At 48.7% G+C, this 16211-nt stretch overlaps 2 protein-coding genes across 6 annotated transcripts in view; one reads left to right on the top strand and one right to left on the bottom strand.

Annotated features, from left to right (window-relative positions):
• Positions 1-345: 345 nt before the first annotated feature.
• Positions 346-4581, bottom strand: LSM7 (LSM7 homolog, U6 small nuclear RNA and mRNA degradation associated). Of its 4 annotated transcripts, none has more exons than XM_077332351.1 (4): positions 4428-4581; positions 2842-2932; positions 1734-1805; positions 346-1076 (listed from the first exon to the last, which is right to left on the bottom strand). In XM_077332351.1, the coding sequence occupies exons 1-4, from the start codon at positions 4449-4451 to the stop codon at positions 934-936; spliced, it is 330 nt and encodes a 109-aa protein (XP_077188466.1). In that variant the 5' UTR covers positions 4452-4581; the 3' UTR covers positions 346-933. The 4 variants fall into 4 exon arrangements, with proteins under 4 accessions (XP_077188466.1, XP_077188465.1, XP_077188468.1 ...); XM_077332350.1 differs by having other exon boundaries at positions 4255-4445; XM_077332353.1 differs by lacking the exon at positions 1734-1805.
• Positions 4582-4638: 57 nt separating this feature from the next.
• Positions 4639-16211, top strand: part of SPPL2B (signal peptide peptidase like 2B) — a 31152-nt gene continuing 19579 nt past the window's right edge. For both annotated transcript variants that reach the window (XM_077332347.1, XM_077332348.1), the window contains exons 1-5: positions 4639-4816; positions 9826-9945; positions 10069-10251; positions 13066-13155; positions 15201-15340. In XM_077332347.1, the coding sequence (XP_077188462.1) occupies positions 4748-4816; positions 9826-9945; positions 10069-10251; positions 13066-13155; positions 15201-15340 (602 nt within the window). In that variant the 5' untranslated portion in view covers positions 4639-4747. The remainder of the gene's footprint in view (positions 4817-9825; positions 9946-10068; positions 10252-13065; positions 13156-15200; positions 15341-16211) is intronic.

Raw genomic sequence — 16211 nt, 5'->3', positions numbered from 1 at the left:
ATTTCAATGTGATGCCTCTGTTGGTACAGCCCAAGACTGCATTTGCCTTCTTTACCGCCAAATCACGTTGTCTGCTCATATTTCTCTTACAGTCCACAAATACCCCAAGATCACATTCACACACACTACTACACAGAGCTTAAATAATGGGTTTAAAAAAAAGAGAATCTCACTTTCTAATCTGAATCACATCTGTACCAGAGGACATTAAAATTATCTGTATAAGAGTCCAAAGATGTTTGGATGCAAGCGTCCACAATGGACAGTTCAAGAAACAATTGTGTTAGCCTGAATAATTACTTTGTCTTTCAAAAAATCAAAGCAACACTCTTGGCAGCAAAAATGTGTACGGAAATTAACTTTTATTTCTGAGTCCAGACATTCTCCTCCAATCAGGACAACAAAAACAAAAAAACCCCACAAATATCCCACCAAGAGACTGTTCACTTGAATGCATGATACAAAAATTGTCCCTGCCCCCTTATTTGGAGTTTAAAGAAAGCAGCTAGGGCTTTTGTTCCATTCTTCTAGCCCTTGTCTTTTTCTCGGTAAAAAGAAGTCTCAAACACTGACAGTTCCTAAATGAACACAAGGTAATGGTGCTGGCTTGGAAGTGCTCACCCCGGCCCGAGAGAAGAAGAAATAAACAGCCTCAGACATCTCATACTGTAAAATCATACTGAGCCCCTTGCTTCATGGTTGGCTCTGAAGATTATTTCACTCAAGGCTGGAGTCAGGGGTGCTGGCTTGAGTTGAACTCCTCCCAGTTGAAAGGGTTTTATGAGCTGTAATCAGTGCCAAATCAGAAAGTAAAAAAACAAACAAAAAAACACCCTCAAAAACAACACCCCCACACAAACATAAGGTCCTTCTCCTACATAAAAGACTTTGGGGGGGTAGGTTTGGCAGTCCTCTCAGGGATTCAAGAACAGGCTATCCATCCTGCTGTTGGATAAATGGGTTTGGAATGGCTTCCATCCCATCCTGAGGACAGATAAGGACCACAGATGTTCCCCGGCAGACTACCAGTCCCAGCTGACGGGTGTCCTCTGTGAGCTTGTATTGGTCATCCGGATCTGAAAGGGAAGCCCAGAAACAGTTATAAGGCTGGGTCCTAGTTAAAGGGACACTTGATCTCAGACTCCAGAGGGAACAGGAAGCATTCAGATTCTGACCACCAGCCGAAAGGTAGAGGATTGTTTGGGGCCCATCAACCCACTTCCCTCCATCTGCCCATTTTTCTTAAACAACAACAAAAAAGGAGTTTGGAGTCCAAAACATCCCCTGCCAGAGGATTTTCTAGTAGAAATAAAAAGGTCATCTATGGAGGGTGTAGAAAATGACCAGTGTTTTGACACGGTTAACAACAGCTGTTATTCATTGCAGCTTAATAATTAAAGAAACAGTGAAGCATGTTTAAATTGAATGTCCGCAGTATAAGTAAATTACAGAGAAATGGATCAAGTTGCTTATGCGCCAGCAAGCTCTTTTCCTTGTTCAAGCCATGGCAGTTAGGGCAGCCTCTGACAAGACATCTGTAATATGGTATAGCCTGTTCTCTCTGGCTTGAATTCTTCCTTTATTCCTAGCTTGGACTGATACTACTCAAGACCTGTAAGTTCAAGTAGAGAGAGAGAAGGCAAGAGAAGCCTCCATGTTTGGAAACAGCAACTCAGAGAGCACTGTTCCCTACTGCCGTAGCTCCATTTCTCTTCATCTGATCTTGCACATACCTCTCATATACTCAATGGTACCATCCAACACGAGGTTGAGAAGGGGGTCAAATCCCTTCAATACACCACTAGCTGTTGGAGAAGGAGGGAAAAAAGTAAAGAAACACTCAGTAATTATCCAGAACTGAATGCAATTAAGAAATATGGGTTTTTATATCCCACTTTTCACTACCTGAAGGAGCCCCAAAGTGGCTTACAAGCACCTTCCCCCAAAACAGATACCCTGTGAGGTAGGCGGGGCTGCAAGCGCTCTAAGAGAACTGTGACTGTCACTCTTTAAACACTACCCAGGGGTGGTCAACCTGTGGTCCCCCAGATGTTCATGGACTACAATTCCCATGAGTCCCTGCCAGCAAACACTGGCAAGCGCTCATGGGAACTGTAGTCCATGGACATCTGGGGGACCACAGGTTGACTACCCCTGCACTACACTACGCTGGCTCTCCAACACTGTGAAAGAGGAAGAGACCGTTGCCCAATGGGAACACCTACTTTGTAAGCAGAAGTATCACAGGCAGAAAGTGTTGAGAAAGACTTTCTGCTGCACAAGCCCCTGGAGAGTTGCTGCCAGTGCTCTTATAGTCCTACAAGGACTATAGTTCTTGAGTTCCACAAGATCATCTGTAGCAATGTTATAGAGTCAGATCTATGATCCTTCTAGCTTAGCATTTTCTCTTCATCCTAGCAACAACTCTCCAGAGCTTCACACAGAGAAAGACCATTCCCATCACCTCCTACCTCCTTTAACAGCAAATGCCGCCAACTGATGTTTGACCAAAGATGTTTGACCACTGAATTACAGATTCTTTGGATAAGAACAGAAGTGTCTATACATGTATATAAAGCTGTTTTATTCAGAAGCAGACCAAGAGTCCCCTTCTCTCCTCCGATTAGTGGTGATTCTCAAGCATGAAAAGGATTTTTGCAACATTTGCTTCCTGAGATCTCTTTTAGCGGAGGATTTTCAGGGAACTTTCGACACATAAACTAGGTCTTCTTCCACTGAGCCATGGACATGTGCCCAAAATTGGGGCCTGATGAGATGCAATGCACAGAGTTTCCAAACAGCAGAATTTTTTATGTAGACAAGCCCAAGAATGAAGCTTACCTTCCCGTCCCCCTTGGAATTTGACACGGATGGTTTTGTCAATGTACTTGGAGAGGTCCAAGATGCTCTCTTTCTTCTTCTTTTCTTTGTCCTAAAGTCAAAACGGAAACACAAGAAACAGTATGAGACATAACATATGGTTGAGGCTCCTCAATAATCTCAATCAAATTTATTGGCCTTCCAATCAAAACTCCATTTAACTCTACCTAACCCAATTTACATCTTGGGGTTTACTATGCTGTTTACCATAAACCCCCTTTTGGCTAACTATGCAGCGCTTGGGAAACTAGTCTTAAATCTGTCTGTTTTTTAAAATGCTGTAATCCATCCTGAGCCTCTGGGGAGCAGTGGGAAAGAAAGACAAAATTAAATAAAAAGAAATAAGGACCAGTTCAGAGTAGATCAATCTCATCAAACACCCTATTCCCAACAGTGATCAGCTAGATTCTGTAAGAAGCCTGGGCAAAGCAAAGGCTTTGTTAGTTTTCTGAGTACTCAGCACAATGCCTCTGTTCATTGAAACACCATGATGCACCTATCCTCTATTAACATGTCTACAGTTTTATAAGTAGAGTTCTGCTGGATTTCAAACAGGGCCCACCACAGCTAGTACTAGACAGTCCAGTACTCAGGGTTATCCTGTGAAGTCAAATGTCTTCAGAACCAAGAGTGGAAAAATAAAACACAGCTTCACACAATAAGTGGCTGACTTGTGGAACTCCCTGACATAAACGGTAATGGCCACATACACAGAAATATTTAAATGGGGGGATTGTCAGATTTATGTAGCTCTATCATTGGCTATGAGCCCTGGGAATCACATTGGGCTTCCAGGGTCCTGAGACAAAAGTATTGCCAGATGCTGAAGAGACAGTAAAAGATGAAGGCTGTTGTCTACAAGGCATGCTTGTGGACCTCTTGAGACATTCTTGCACACATTCTGCAAAACCCTCAAAGAAATACTGAATGCAACCCCCCATTAATTATCACATTAGTTGGTTACGTTTATATACCACCCTCCCTCAGGGCGATTTACATGGAATGTAAAGAACTATACATTGAACTCAAATTTGGCAATAAACTAGTATATAACAATGGTGACAATAGTAACAATAACAGAAGATAACAGTTTAACAGAACAGTATTCAAACAGGCCCATGGAGTAGATTCAGATTCATGGATTCCAGGGAGGGAGGTTCAGGGGCCCAGTAGGTGTTGTTGATTCCTGCCGACCTCAACCAAATGCCTGGCGGAAGAGCTCCCCTTTGCAGCCCTTGCGGAACTGCTTGAGATAGACTGCCCCTGAACACGGAGGTTCAAACTGGACTAGAGACAACTGCTGCTTAGGGATTTAGTGCCTCCCGTTAATATGCCTTTGCCTCCAGCAGCCGTTCTGGACGGGGGTGGACCCACCTGTTCGAGCACCTTTTTCTCAGCACTGGGCATACAGAATACCCCAAACGGAAGGCCACATGCAATTACTTTACATATATCTAACCAGGACACGCCCCCTCCATTTAAATAACTCTACGCTACGACGCCTTCAACCTGCCCGTTCTTTCTTCGCCTGCTCCCCAGCCACTCACCGCCATCTTGCTTTCCACAGGCATCCCGCCACTCGCCGCGCGCTCCTTCCGTCCCCGCCTCCTCCTTTTCTCCAATCACCACCCTGAGCCGAAGCCGCCAGCGCCCGCCTCTTCCCCTGGACGCGCGCGCGCACACTCCCACTTCCTGTTTTGCCCGGGGATGAAAAGCCCTAGTCTCTTCCGAGAGCATAGAGCGCGAGGGAGCGGCTTTTCCGGGCTAGGTTGCTGGGTAACCATCTCCTTGACTTCCGTCCGGGAACGGAAATGGGGCGGGCGCCCTCCTTCTCCCTCCGCAATCCTTGCCAAGACAATAGGAGGCGATGATGGCTCCGAGGGGGCCGGCTGTGCTGGCTTTATGGCTGCTCTTTGTGCTGCTCTGGGGCGACCAGGTGAGAGTGGCGCCTCTGTCCCCCACCCGGTAGAGGAGGGGAGGCCGGCTGGCTGGTCAGCTGCAGTTCTCTTTCGGGTCGGGGTGAGAAGGGTCCGGTTCCCCTTTCGCAGAAAGGGCGGGCTGGGGAGGAGGGAGGCCTGGCGGGAGAGCGTCCAGGTTCACAAGCAGCGTACCCTAATCCACAGCGGGAGAGAGGGAAATGGCGAAATGTACTGTTGGCAGGGCTTGGTGGGGCCCGCCTTAGTATGATCCTGCAGGGCAAATTGTTGGCCGAAAAGATTTATCGATAGTTATTAGCCATGAAAAGCCTGTCGGCGTTTCCGGTTCGCAGGTGGTAGTTCTCTGCTGAATGCCAAACACCAGGGGGAGAGGGCTATGTATGCCTTGCCTATAAAGATGTTTATTATGACTGGATTCTTAAATAGTCTCTCTCCTTTAATAGGCTCAAGGCGGTTTACAGTATGATTAAAATATGTACTGTTTGGTTTATTCTTACAACAGCCTTTAGACTTGGTAGTGTTTGCCTGCCCATTGTTGGAAACTAGATACTGGCAGGCAAATACATTCAAGGTCTTATCAACAGGAACTAGCTGCAGAAGGTCAATGAAGCCTGTAGGCTCAAAGGTGAGCTGTTCCTCTGTTGAAGCTTTTCAGAGTGTGTAGTAAGTGCCAGGAGATCCAGAAGGAATCCCTGAGGACTCAGTTTTATCTCAGGTGACCAGATTTTAACATTGGTAAAGCGGGACTAAAACTTTGGTCTATATGGAGCAACAAAAAGTTGCATAGAACGCAAAAATAGTATTGTATATATATTAATAATTTCAAGATAAGTACAATTTGCCAGGTACAGCCAGATGTCCCTCCAAAAGTGGGATAATCTGGTCACCTTAATCTAGACCAGTGTCCCATTTCCCAGGACAACCAGCCGGGTGCCCCCTATGGGATGACTCCAAGCAGGGCATGAATGTGCCCCCCCCCCCCCCCGCATTTGATTGTTTGATATTCAGGGATAGATTGCCTCTAAGCCTGGAAGTTTCATTTAGGTTTCCTGACAAAATAACGATTGTTACAATGTGCCTAGAAGAATGTCACCTTCATGTTGATGCTGGACAAGAGGAGCCATTGGTCTGATCTGGCAGAGCTGTTTACATGGCTATGTTGGAAGGCAATTTGAGAAATTCTTGGAAGAGGAGATAGCTGAGAGAAACTGTTGCTAAATGAGATCATTGTATTCAGAGGCAGTTTGTCTTTGGATACCCATTGTAGGGGTGGGTGGGAGGAAGCCACCAGGGAAAGAAAGCACCCTGGATCTACATTCCTCCCATTCCAGAAAATGAGGAAGGTGCACAACTCATGTTATCCTTAATGGACAGGTATCTGGCTCCTTTACCAAACCTTTTAAGGCAGTCTTGTCTTTACCCCACCCTACCCCCAATGTACACAGTGCTCACACAATGTTGAGCCAAAGGGCTGGGCTGCAGAATGAAACCGAATCCATCACAGAGTTGAAAAGGAAAAAACTGAAAGGAAATGGACCAGGCCAATCCAATCAACGCCTGAATTCCCTCCCTTCTCCTAAATGAGAAAGGGATTGAACAGTTAGTACCTCTGAAACCAACAAGATTTTCAGAGTTCTTGTCAAATACAAGGAAGGGACAAGTATGTGTTCTTGGTTTTGCATTCCATTGATGGTACAGGAATGCCGCACACTTCCTAGCTCTGGCCCCCATCTGGCTTCCCCAGATAGGGCTGTTTGAGGAGTCAAAACCCCTGGACAGCCATCCATTATGCTTCAAAATACCTCTTCATGTGCTGATGCCGTCATGCTTTTCTGCTACCTGAGGCTCACCTGTTACAGGCTGCAGAGCAGGCAGCTATTGTGGCCCAAGCTACAGGGGAGCAGCTGAAAAAAAACGACTGTTGCTGGCTCCTTCTGGTATCGCAGACTCAGTTTCTCAAACTACAGAATAGTGTCCTTAGTACAGTCAGTCACTCACCACAGACACGGGAAGCCGCCTTGCACTGAGCTGGACTTGGAGTTTATTGAATTCTGACGGCCAGCACAGTCATGCAAAGGTCTTTCTGAGCCCAGTGAACATTGATTGGAGATGCCAGGAACAGAAGCTGTGCTGGGCAAACAATGCTAGCACTTAGTCTCTGGGTTAGTCATCTTCAGGCAAGCTGTGGTTTTTGCTCAAGAAGTTATGATGCTACCTTATACGGTGTAGGACCATTGGTCTGTTCAGTCTTGCAACTCTGACTGGTGGTCTCTCCACATGACCTTGGCTGGAAAAAGGCACTTCCCAACACTAGTTGTTCAAAATCCCTTAACCTGGGACCTTCCATCTGCAAAACATGTGCCCAGCCATTCAACTGTGGATCCATAGTGTTCACTTCCTAGCGACAGGGCTTCCAGGCTGGGTCGTGGCGGCAGCGATCGGCCTTCCACAAGCGGCTGGCTGAGAAGGACTCTAAACGTACTTTTTTGCATGACCCATCTGCAAACTTTAGGGTTGGTTTTGTGCATCCTGGCAAAAGGATCTGTGTGCAGAGAAGGAGAACGTGGGAAGCCGTGCGTATCCGGATCCCAACAGTCCTGCATCATCAGCAGCCTACCTTGATTACCCTTTTAATTTTATCTTAATAACAGCCGGGACTGCTGCCCAGTTGGGTTTGTGGTGTTTATCTTGAGTGATCAAAGTCCTTCATGCACGGCAGCACAGTAATCTTTTCAGGCGAGCACTTTGGAGAGAGAGGGAGAGTGTCTTATGTGTAGCCAGTGAGGAAGGGCACGGTGGAGATGAGAATAGAGGCTGCTAGGCTCACAGCCATCTACACCAAGCTGGCTACCAAGGACTCTGTAATGATCTCTAAAGCCTGAAGTAGCCTTAAGGCACGGCCTTGCTAATCCTGTGCTTCTTCTTTTCCCAAGGGTGGTCAGTGGAGACTGGTCAGGGCTGTCTCTTCTGCACGTACCATCTCCCCCCCCCCGCCTCTCTTGTCTCTCCCCCACCCACTTTGTTATTCTCTCAAGCACTACCAAGAGGTAAGGGAAGTTCTGGCAGCACTGAGGCTGTGTTTCTCAACGAGCGCTGCGTTGCCATCTGGATCAAGCATTTGGAAGACCACCTGCGGATGTGCCAACTGGAGTTTTTCGTTTTATTGCAGCAGCTCCTTAAATTTTTTAAAATTTCTTAGATTTTTATACCGCCCTCCTATACGGCTCAGGAGAAGGCCCAAGTCCCTTAAGTCTGGGGGAACAGATCTTGCCTGGCAAAGCTGTTTGGGAGGCGGACCAGTTGTTGTTCCCTCCCCACTCTTTCAGCTCCTTGGACACGTTTAACTGCCTTAAAATGAATCACACGCTTGGTCAGTTAATGCCAGTATCGGTACCTGCTCTCTAGGGCCTCAGGTAGACGCCTTTCCCATCATGTCCTACCTCACCTTTGTTAACTGGAGATGCCGGTGATCAAACCCGCAACATTCTGCATGCCAAGCAGAGGCTCTACCGTCGAGCCGCAGCCTGTCTAATCCTTTACGTTGATCAGGGAAGATCAGCTCTGGGTAAGGGGCCTCCTGCAACACTAAATGAGAAGACAACCCAGAGGCAATTGTGCAGAAGCCTGTGGGCCTCGTCTCATTTAACTGAGTCCTAAGGGCAGCAGTCTGGAAGAGTTGCTTCTTTTTTGCTTGGCTTCCTCTCACTGGGTAATGAGGAAGTGTGGGGGGAGGCATGCTTGATTGGGGTGCCAGTCAGGCCAAAGGAAGCACTGTTTTCAGGCTTCCCTTCCAACTGGTGGGTCCTGCTGTCAAGTCAAGCTTTTCCTGCAGGGTTACCCAGTTGAGCCTGATCTTAAATCTCAGAAGCTAAGTAGGGCCAGCTGTGGCTAGCTCTTGGCCATACCAGGGCCATTATGCAGGGGCAGGCAGTGACGAACCGCCTCCGCACGTCTCTTACCTGGTTGCCAGATCTCTGGCCTCATAACACACATGCTGTCCGACAAATAAATAATAACCTGCAAAACTTTCAATGGAGGGGGTGGTTGAATGCAGGCTGTACCCTCCCCCCACTTTTGCTGTTGTCATTCTAAGCCAGTTTCACCTATCCTGTGCCTTTGGGATGGGGGGTAGGCAAGGCACGCTCCGTAAAAGAAGAACCAGGCTGCGTCTCCTCCCCTGAGGATCACACATTCCTCTGTACTAGCAAAGTGCTAAAGACGTGTCTGGCGCAGGTTGCAGCTTTCTGGCTGGCATCCTAAGTGCGGGCGGCGCTTGTTTCACTGTCTTTTGTGGCTTTCGCTTTGCAGAAGTACTTGGCTTGGGCGGGGTCTGCCTGTGGGACCGCAGCAGTCATCCAAAGAGCAGCCTCGTTCGCAGCCAGCTGTCAAGTGCACGCCTGTCACACTAATAATGAATAACAAGGGCTCAAGACGTTCTGAGAAAATCACGATTGCTTTTTTTCATTTTAATGAACCTAAATCCGAGCTAGGAGTTGGTCAGTGATGGCTACACTTCCCCATTTAGAGGCAGTCTATCTTTGAGTGTTGTTAGTTGTCACCGTGCCCTGCTTATAGGCTCCCTGTAGTGTTCTGAATGCAGGCCGGATCCTGAGCTCAGAGCCCACCTGCCTTGGCCTCCAACAGGGCCCTTTAGAGATTCTCTGCCCTTTTTGTGTGTGGCAATTTGAGCCAAACAAAACAGTTGCATTGGGCCAGGTCCCATGGATCTGATTCCTTGGTAGGGACATCTAATGGTGCAGGGAACTTCTCCATGATGGTTTTCCATTGGCAGAGAGTAGCTCTGCTAGCAGAACGGGTCATAGAATCCTGGAGTTGAAAGAGGCCATGCAGGCCATCTAATCCAACCCCCTGCTCAACACATGAGATCTGACCTATTGCATCGTTACGCTTCAGAATTCCCCTTGGTGACTTGGTTCCATTGCTGCCTTCTGACCCTCTGTTTTCCTTCGTCCTGGTTGTCAAGGGAATGGTATCTTTTCTTCCCCAGGTATCCTGTGAATATGGCATGGTCCATGCCTCCCCGGAGAAGGGGAGCCCCAAAGGCAAGGATTACTGCATCCTCTTCAACTCCCTGTGGGCGCCCCTGCCCCATGACTTGGGAAAAGCCGTGAGTTTCTTCCGACCAATAACTATTTGACCCTTCCCGGTGGTTTCTAGCAGCTCCTTCTTGCCGCAAAGCATCGGGGGAGCAGTGGGTAACAACATCTTTCTCCTTGCACTTCTCCTCCAGTCTCTCCTTCAGCTGCAGAACCAGACGGTGTCCGTCTTGTGCTCGCCTTCCGACGTGCCTGAAGGGGGGTTCAGCAACACCATCCCCATGGTGATGCGGGGCAACTGCACCTTCTACGAGAAAGTGAGGCTGGCTCAGATCAACGGTGCTCGGGGCCTGCTGATCGTCAGCAGAGAGAGGCTGGTGAGTTGTGGAGGAACATTCTCAGACTATCCTGGGGGAGAAATGTGTATCTGCAGGAGCTTGGCAGCTCCCCGTGGTCTCTCCCTTTTCCGTATCGCCTTTCCTGTACACACACACACCCATACACTTCAAGATCCCTTGGTTTGCAAACGTTTTGAAGGGATGGAAATGTTTCTCATGTGGTTTAGGATCGGACAGGAATTTGGTGGAACGCAGAAACATGTGCCTGATCTGTGTTTTGGCCACTGCTTTGGAATGCTTCACATTCAGTGTACACACCAAGAAGCTCTCCCATAAGCTTGTGTTTTTGCGCCTGTATAACATAAAATATGAGCCTCTTGTAGCGCAGAGTGGTAAGACAGTGACATGCTACCTGAAGCTCTGCCCATGAGGTTGGGAGTTCGATCCCAGCAGCCAGCTCAAGGTTGACTCAGCCTTCCATCCTTCCGAGGTTGGTAAAATGAGTACCCAGCTTGCTGGGGGGTAAACGGTAATGACCGGGGAAGGAAAAACCACCCCATATTGAGTCTGCCATGAAAACGCTGGAGGGTGTCACCCCAAGGGTCAGACATGACTCGGTGCTTGCACAGGGGATACCTTTACCTTTAACATAAAAGAAGCGCCGATTGTGGTTTCATTCCATTTCAAATGCAGCAGGGATAGAGTTGCAGAGTGTTGTCTTAAGACCTGAAGCGTATCCAGCCAAGGGGAAAAATGAAATTTGGGAAGAGAGGCTGTTAATGCAGAGTCTGAGCCCAAGGGAGGGCTGCCTCCCAACCTTGTGTGCTAGAAATGAGCCATTTGTCATTTTAAAAACTGACAAAGGGACAGCTGTTCGAGTGTAAGAAGATTCTTTTGTTGATTTTTACTTTTCTGCAAGAGGTTAGTCTGGCTGCTGACCTGGGATTTGAGACACTTGCACATACTTGAAAAATGTCATTGGGTACATGGACACCATCTTGGAGCTCCCCGGTGTCTGTCAACTTCACAATCCATCCCAGGGATCCCCATTGAAAAAACAAACAAACCTTGATTGTGGTGATTCTCCATTCTGTGTTTACTGCTCATTTAACTCCCTTCCCAAATCTCATAAAAACAGTTAACCTGGCATGGGAAGTCTGTCTCATTTGTGGCAAGGGGGCAGATTTTAATAGGTCTTTAAATCCCTTGGCCTGGCTTTATCTATCTTACCTACCTCCTGGATTTTTAGACCGCTCTCCTGGCGTGTTGACGCAGTGTACAGTTCTATATAAAATATAACTAATAACTAAAGCAAATATAATTTAAGTTTAAAATTAATTTAAAATGGATAACAAACTGGTTGAAAATTAGCAGCCACTGTTCCTCCGCAGAGCATCTGTTCAGATTATCCCAAGTCAGGCTGGTCTGAGAGTAAATAGATAAAGAGATAGAGGGACAGATGGATGGGTGGGTGAGGTCATAAACAGGTAGGTGGATAGATGTTTGGTCCCCAACCGAAAGCTTGGCGGAAGAGTTCCATCTTGCAGGCCCTGCGGAACTGTGCCAACTCTGGCCGGGCCTGGATGTGCTCCAGGAGCTCATTCCACCATGAAGGGCCAGGACAGAAAATCTAGGACGTGAAGCTACCACTTTCCACTTCACCTCCTGGACATGTTTTACTTGCTTTCTGCACGACTTCTCTTCCCAAGTTCTTCACCTTCCTTTCTAAGACCCTTTTCTGAATTAATGGAATTCCTTCAGAAGTGATTAATCTTTTATGATGATTTCTATGCCATTTCTGAGGTCCCCTGTGGGATATCATTTTGCTTCCTGAGAGCATGCCGGGAAACCGCCAAGAAGCCCCGCTGTTTGGTCTGAGGCTGGGGCTGAGCCGCTCTCCCTCCCTTCCTCTGGCTCCTTGCTCATCCAACCCCCTCCTCCTTTGCAAGCCCAGTCCCGTGTCCTCTTTCGATGAGTGGCCAGCCAAATGAGGCATGCAGGTGTTGGGTATGAAGTTCTCCTTTAGCACGACCCCCTTTGGGTTGCCGAGGCTGCCGTGGTGGTGGCAGCAGCAGTAGGGAGTCATAGGATTGCGCACTCTGGCTGCTTCGTGGTCACAGAAGCCCGACGGGGCCAGCACCATGGCACGGAGGGGAGTGTGCCACCAGCACCGGTGCCCCTCCCCTCCCCACTGCGGCCAGCCTGGGGCTTCCGTGATCACTGAAGTGGCTGGAGTGCACACCCCTTGTGCCATTAGGAGAGTGACAGTGGCAGCGACCCCTGGGAAAAGGGTCGATTGACCCCCCCCCCCAGGGGTCGCAACCCCCAGGTTGAGAACTGCTGCTTTAGCAGGCTGCTCCTGGGCACAGAGGCTCGTAACATTCATTTACAGTCCTGACCTTCTGACCTTAATCTCTGTTTAAGAGCTTGCTAAGTTCGTTCCGCAAGTTACTTAAGCATTGTTTAAAGCAGCACTGCCTGTCTCGAACTTATTGCTCAGTAGCAGCCTCTGATTCATGTAGGGGAGGAGAAAGTTCTCTCTCTTTCCACACCCCCTCCCTCAGTTTTTCCCCAGATCATAAAAAGCTTTAGCTTCTCCTTGCAAGGAATGTGATCCAGCCTCTTGATTGCTTTGGAACTGTTGAATGTACTCAGAACCCAGGAAATTCAGCAGCTTCTTGGCTATTTGAATGCTTGTTTCTGAGTCACATGGTTTTCCATGCAGAATTTAAGGTCGCGTGGCCAGAAGTGCAGATCTGATTGGATTAGTCTGGGAACAGCCATGTTAGGTCCACCTGGCTGTTCCACTGTTATCCTCCCAGGCTGCCCTCACCCTTTTTGTTCTTCCACCAGGTTCCTCCTGCTGGTAACCGGAGTCAGTATGAAGAGATCGATATCCCTGTGGCCCTGCTGAGCTATGCTGACATGCTGGATATTGGCAAGGTAAAGGTTTGGTCCATCCCATGTTCTGTGTCATCGTTGCCTTGGAGTAGTTCGCTGTGTGCCCCGTCAGCAGCAAGTGTTCATGGGATCTGGAAGATCCTTGTGCCTAATTGTGGGATGAGGAGTGGGGTGGAAAGCACTTCTGTCACTGGCTCTCCTAACCATAGTTGTCTCAAAGCGGCTTACAGTCGCCTTCCCTTCCTCCCCCCACAACAGACACCCTGTGAGGTGGGTGGAGCTGAGAGAGCCCTGATATTACTGAAGAAGAAGAAGAGTTGGTTCTTATATGCCGCTTTTCTCTACCCGAAGGAGTTTCAAAGCGGCTTACATTCGCCTTCCCTTCCCTTCCCCCACAACAGAACCCCTGTGAGGGAGGTGAGGCTGAGAGAGCCCTGATATTACCACTAGGTCAGAACAGCTTTATCAGGGCTGTGATGAGCCCAAGGTCACCCAGCCGGCTGCATTTGGAGGAGCAGGGAATCAAACCGGGTTCTCCAGGTTAGAAACTGCTGCTCTTAACCACTACACCGTGCGGGCTCCCAGCTTGGGGTAGCATGAGGTACTGAAGAAGCAATGCAATAGTGGGATTACAAAAATTAGAGATGATGCCAAGAATTATTGAGGTGTGATACATTGAGTGGGGTAGAAAATGGAATCACAAAACCAGAACAATGTATTAAGAGGATCTGCTAAACCAACATCCAATCGGAAGTTCTGTTGGGCAGGAGCCCCACTTCTCCCCACCTGCTTTCTAAAAATACTTGGTGGGTGCCATGGTACCCACAGATGCCACATTGGAGATCCCTATCAGCAGTGGCATAGCTTACACTCTTTTATAAAGATTCTTTTATAATGGTTCTTTTATAAATGTGTCTTCCTGAGTCGTTTTGTTACACTACACCCTTTCTCCCTTTGCTGAAAACGCTCCCTCCTGAGCAATTCTATTTCACACAGCTTGTCAACTGTAAGGCCTTCTCAGACAGGCCATCCCAGGAAGGGGGTAGGGGGCATTAGGGCCAGGCACAACAGCAGTCTCTCAGAGGGGGCTTAATTTGCCAATCTGGACAATGGCTGGCCTGGCCTAGAGGCCTCCTGTTGCTAGGGAGGGATTAGTGGAGATCCAGAGGTTCTGTAAGTGAGGGAGTTCGGCAGGTGAGGTGAGTTCTGTACTGTTCTGTGGCTGTGACCTCAGCCTTCAACCTCTCCTTTCCAGCATCTAGTGAGCCAGCTTAAAGTACTGGTTAAGAGTGGCGACCTCTAATCTGGAGAACTGGGTTTGATTCCCCACTTCTCCATTTGCAGCCAGCTGGGTGACCTTGGGCCAGTCAGTTCTCTCAGAGCTGTTCTCACAGAGCTGTTCGCTCAGCCCCACCTACCTCACATGGTGTATGTTGTGGGAGCGGAAGGTTAGGCCATTGGTAGCTGCTTTGAGACTCCTTCATGTATTAAAAAGCAGGGTACAATAAACCATCTCTCCATGGAGAAAGTTCTGGGATCTAGTTAGATATGAGGCTGGTTTGATGTCTCCTTGTTAAGTTTGGTCATTCCCCAGCCTAGAAGACCTAAATATTTTGTTTTGGGGGGGGGGGGGGTTCATAATTATCTGGAAAATGAGAACTAGTAAACAGCTGACTGGTGGGAAAGCAGAAACATTGAGTGTGCTGTTTGGCTGCATCGCTTCTGCTGCCTTCATTGTGAACACCTGAAGCAGGAAATCTGGTCATAACTCAGGACTGATTTTCGCTGAAATGGTAAGCCCTACATACCACTTCAGGTTGCCTTTCGACAATCCACTCCCCCCCCCCTTTAAAAAAGGGACAATTGAAATGGTGCCAAAGACCAGTTTTACGGTATGACCGAATTGCAGGCTATGGATGACACACACCACCTCCCCAAGTAGGATGTTTTGTGACCCAGAGAGGCACTGCTAGAGATACGTACAGGTCCTGACACGGGTGGCGGGTGTGTGCAAAAAGACAGCTCGCTTGTCTGCCTGGCCAGTAACCCTTGTCTCCTTCCTTTTCCCGCCCTCTGTGCTGCTGCAGAGTTTTGGCCGGTCCGTGAAGGTGGCCATGTACGCCCCCAGCGAGCCGGTCCTGGATTACAACATGGTGATCATCTTTATCATGGCCGTGGGCACAGTGGCCGTCGGCGGCTACTGGGCTGGAAGCCGAGATGTAAAAAAGTGAGTGGCTTGGGGGTGGGCGGGGACTCCCCAGCCATTAGCTATTTATTCCCCTTGGCTAACTCAATGTCATCTGGACACCGGAGGCACCAGAGCTTCCATTGGGTTGAACATGATCAGGTTTGGCTGTTCTGATGCTACTTGCAATCTGTGGCTATGTTGATCTTTGTTGGCCCAGGCTAGCCCAATGTCGTCAGATTACGGAAACTAAGAAGGGTCCTGGTAGTAATTGGATGGGAGACCACCAAGGAAGTCCAAGGTCACTAATAAGCAGGCAGGCAGTGGCAAAGCCGCCTCTTCATCTCGTGCCTTGAGGACCCTACCGGCTCGCCGCAAGTTGACTTGCCAACAATTTGCAGCTCTGTCTCCTGTCCCTGGCATCGGCACTCTGATGCCCAGGCAGAGAGAGGTTCATCCCGATAGTGGTTTACTAAGAGCCTTGAACTGGAGAGATTTCTAGGGATTGAACCCGAGGGAATTCTGCAGTCAAAGGCTGAACTCGACCAGTGATGCTAGGCCTCTTGGAGTGGTGGGTTTTTGCTCATGAAGGTCTGTCACTGTCTCATGTCAGGTCACTGTTCTAGGCTGTCTAGTTCAGTGTTCTGTCTCTGGGCAGCAACTCTCCTTTCTTCATCTCTGCTGCCTGGAACTGGCTCGAGGGACCGTCAGGGTTCGGAGGGGGTGTTGTGCCGCTGAGCCACAGCCCCATCTTTGGTCCGTTGGGGACCTGGCTGTGCTTGACGATTGCTAGGCAAGTGCAGAAGGGTTCCCTTGCTGCATGGCAGTCAGCCACTTCACCGTCCCGATGCAGTTCTGACGGGTGGCGAGGGATCGCTGTTGTGGCAGAGGAAACCAGGCTTGATGGCTGCTG

This window comes from Paroedura picta, chromosome 4 (assembly GCF_049243985.1).
Source record: "Paroedura picta isolate Pp20150507F chromosome 4, Ppicta_v3.0, whole genome shotgun sequence".
In the NCBI taxonomy this organism is placed as follows: domain Eukaryota; kingdom Metazoa; phylum Chordata; class Lepidosauria; order Squamata; family Gekkonidae; genus Paroedura; species Paroedura picta.
Note: the sequence above shows the minus strand (reverse complement) of the source record. Positions and strands in the feature narration are given on the sequence as shown.

Bases quoted from the DNA above. Each gene is read 5' to 3' on its own strand.
- LSM7 (XM_077332350.1), bottom strand. From the start codon at position 4,287: ATGCCCAGTGCTGAGAAAAAGGTGCTCGAACAG. The intron at 1,806-2,841 runs GTAAGCTTCATT...CTTCTCCAACAG, and splicing joins ATTCCAAGGGGGACGGGAAG to CTAGTGGTGTATTGAAGGGA. The intron at 1,077-1,733 runs GTATGTGCAAGA...CTTCCCTTTCAG, and splicing joins TACCATTGAGTATATGAGAG to ATCCGGATGACCAATACAAG.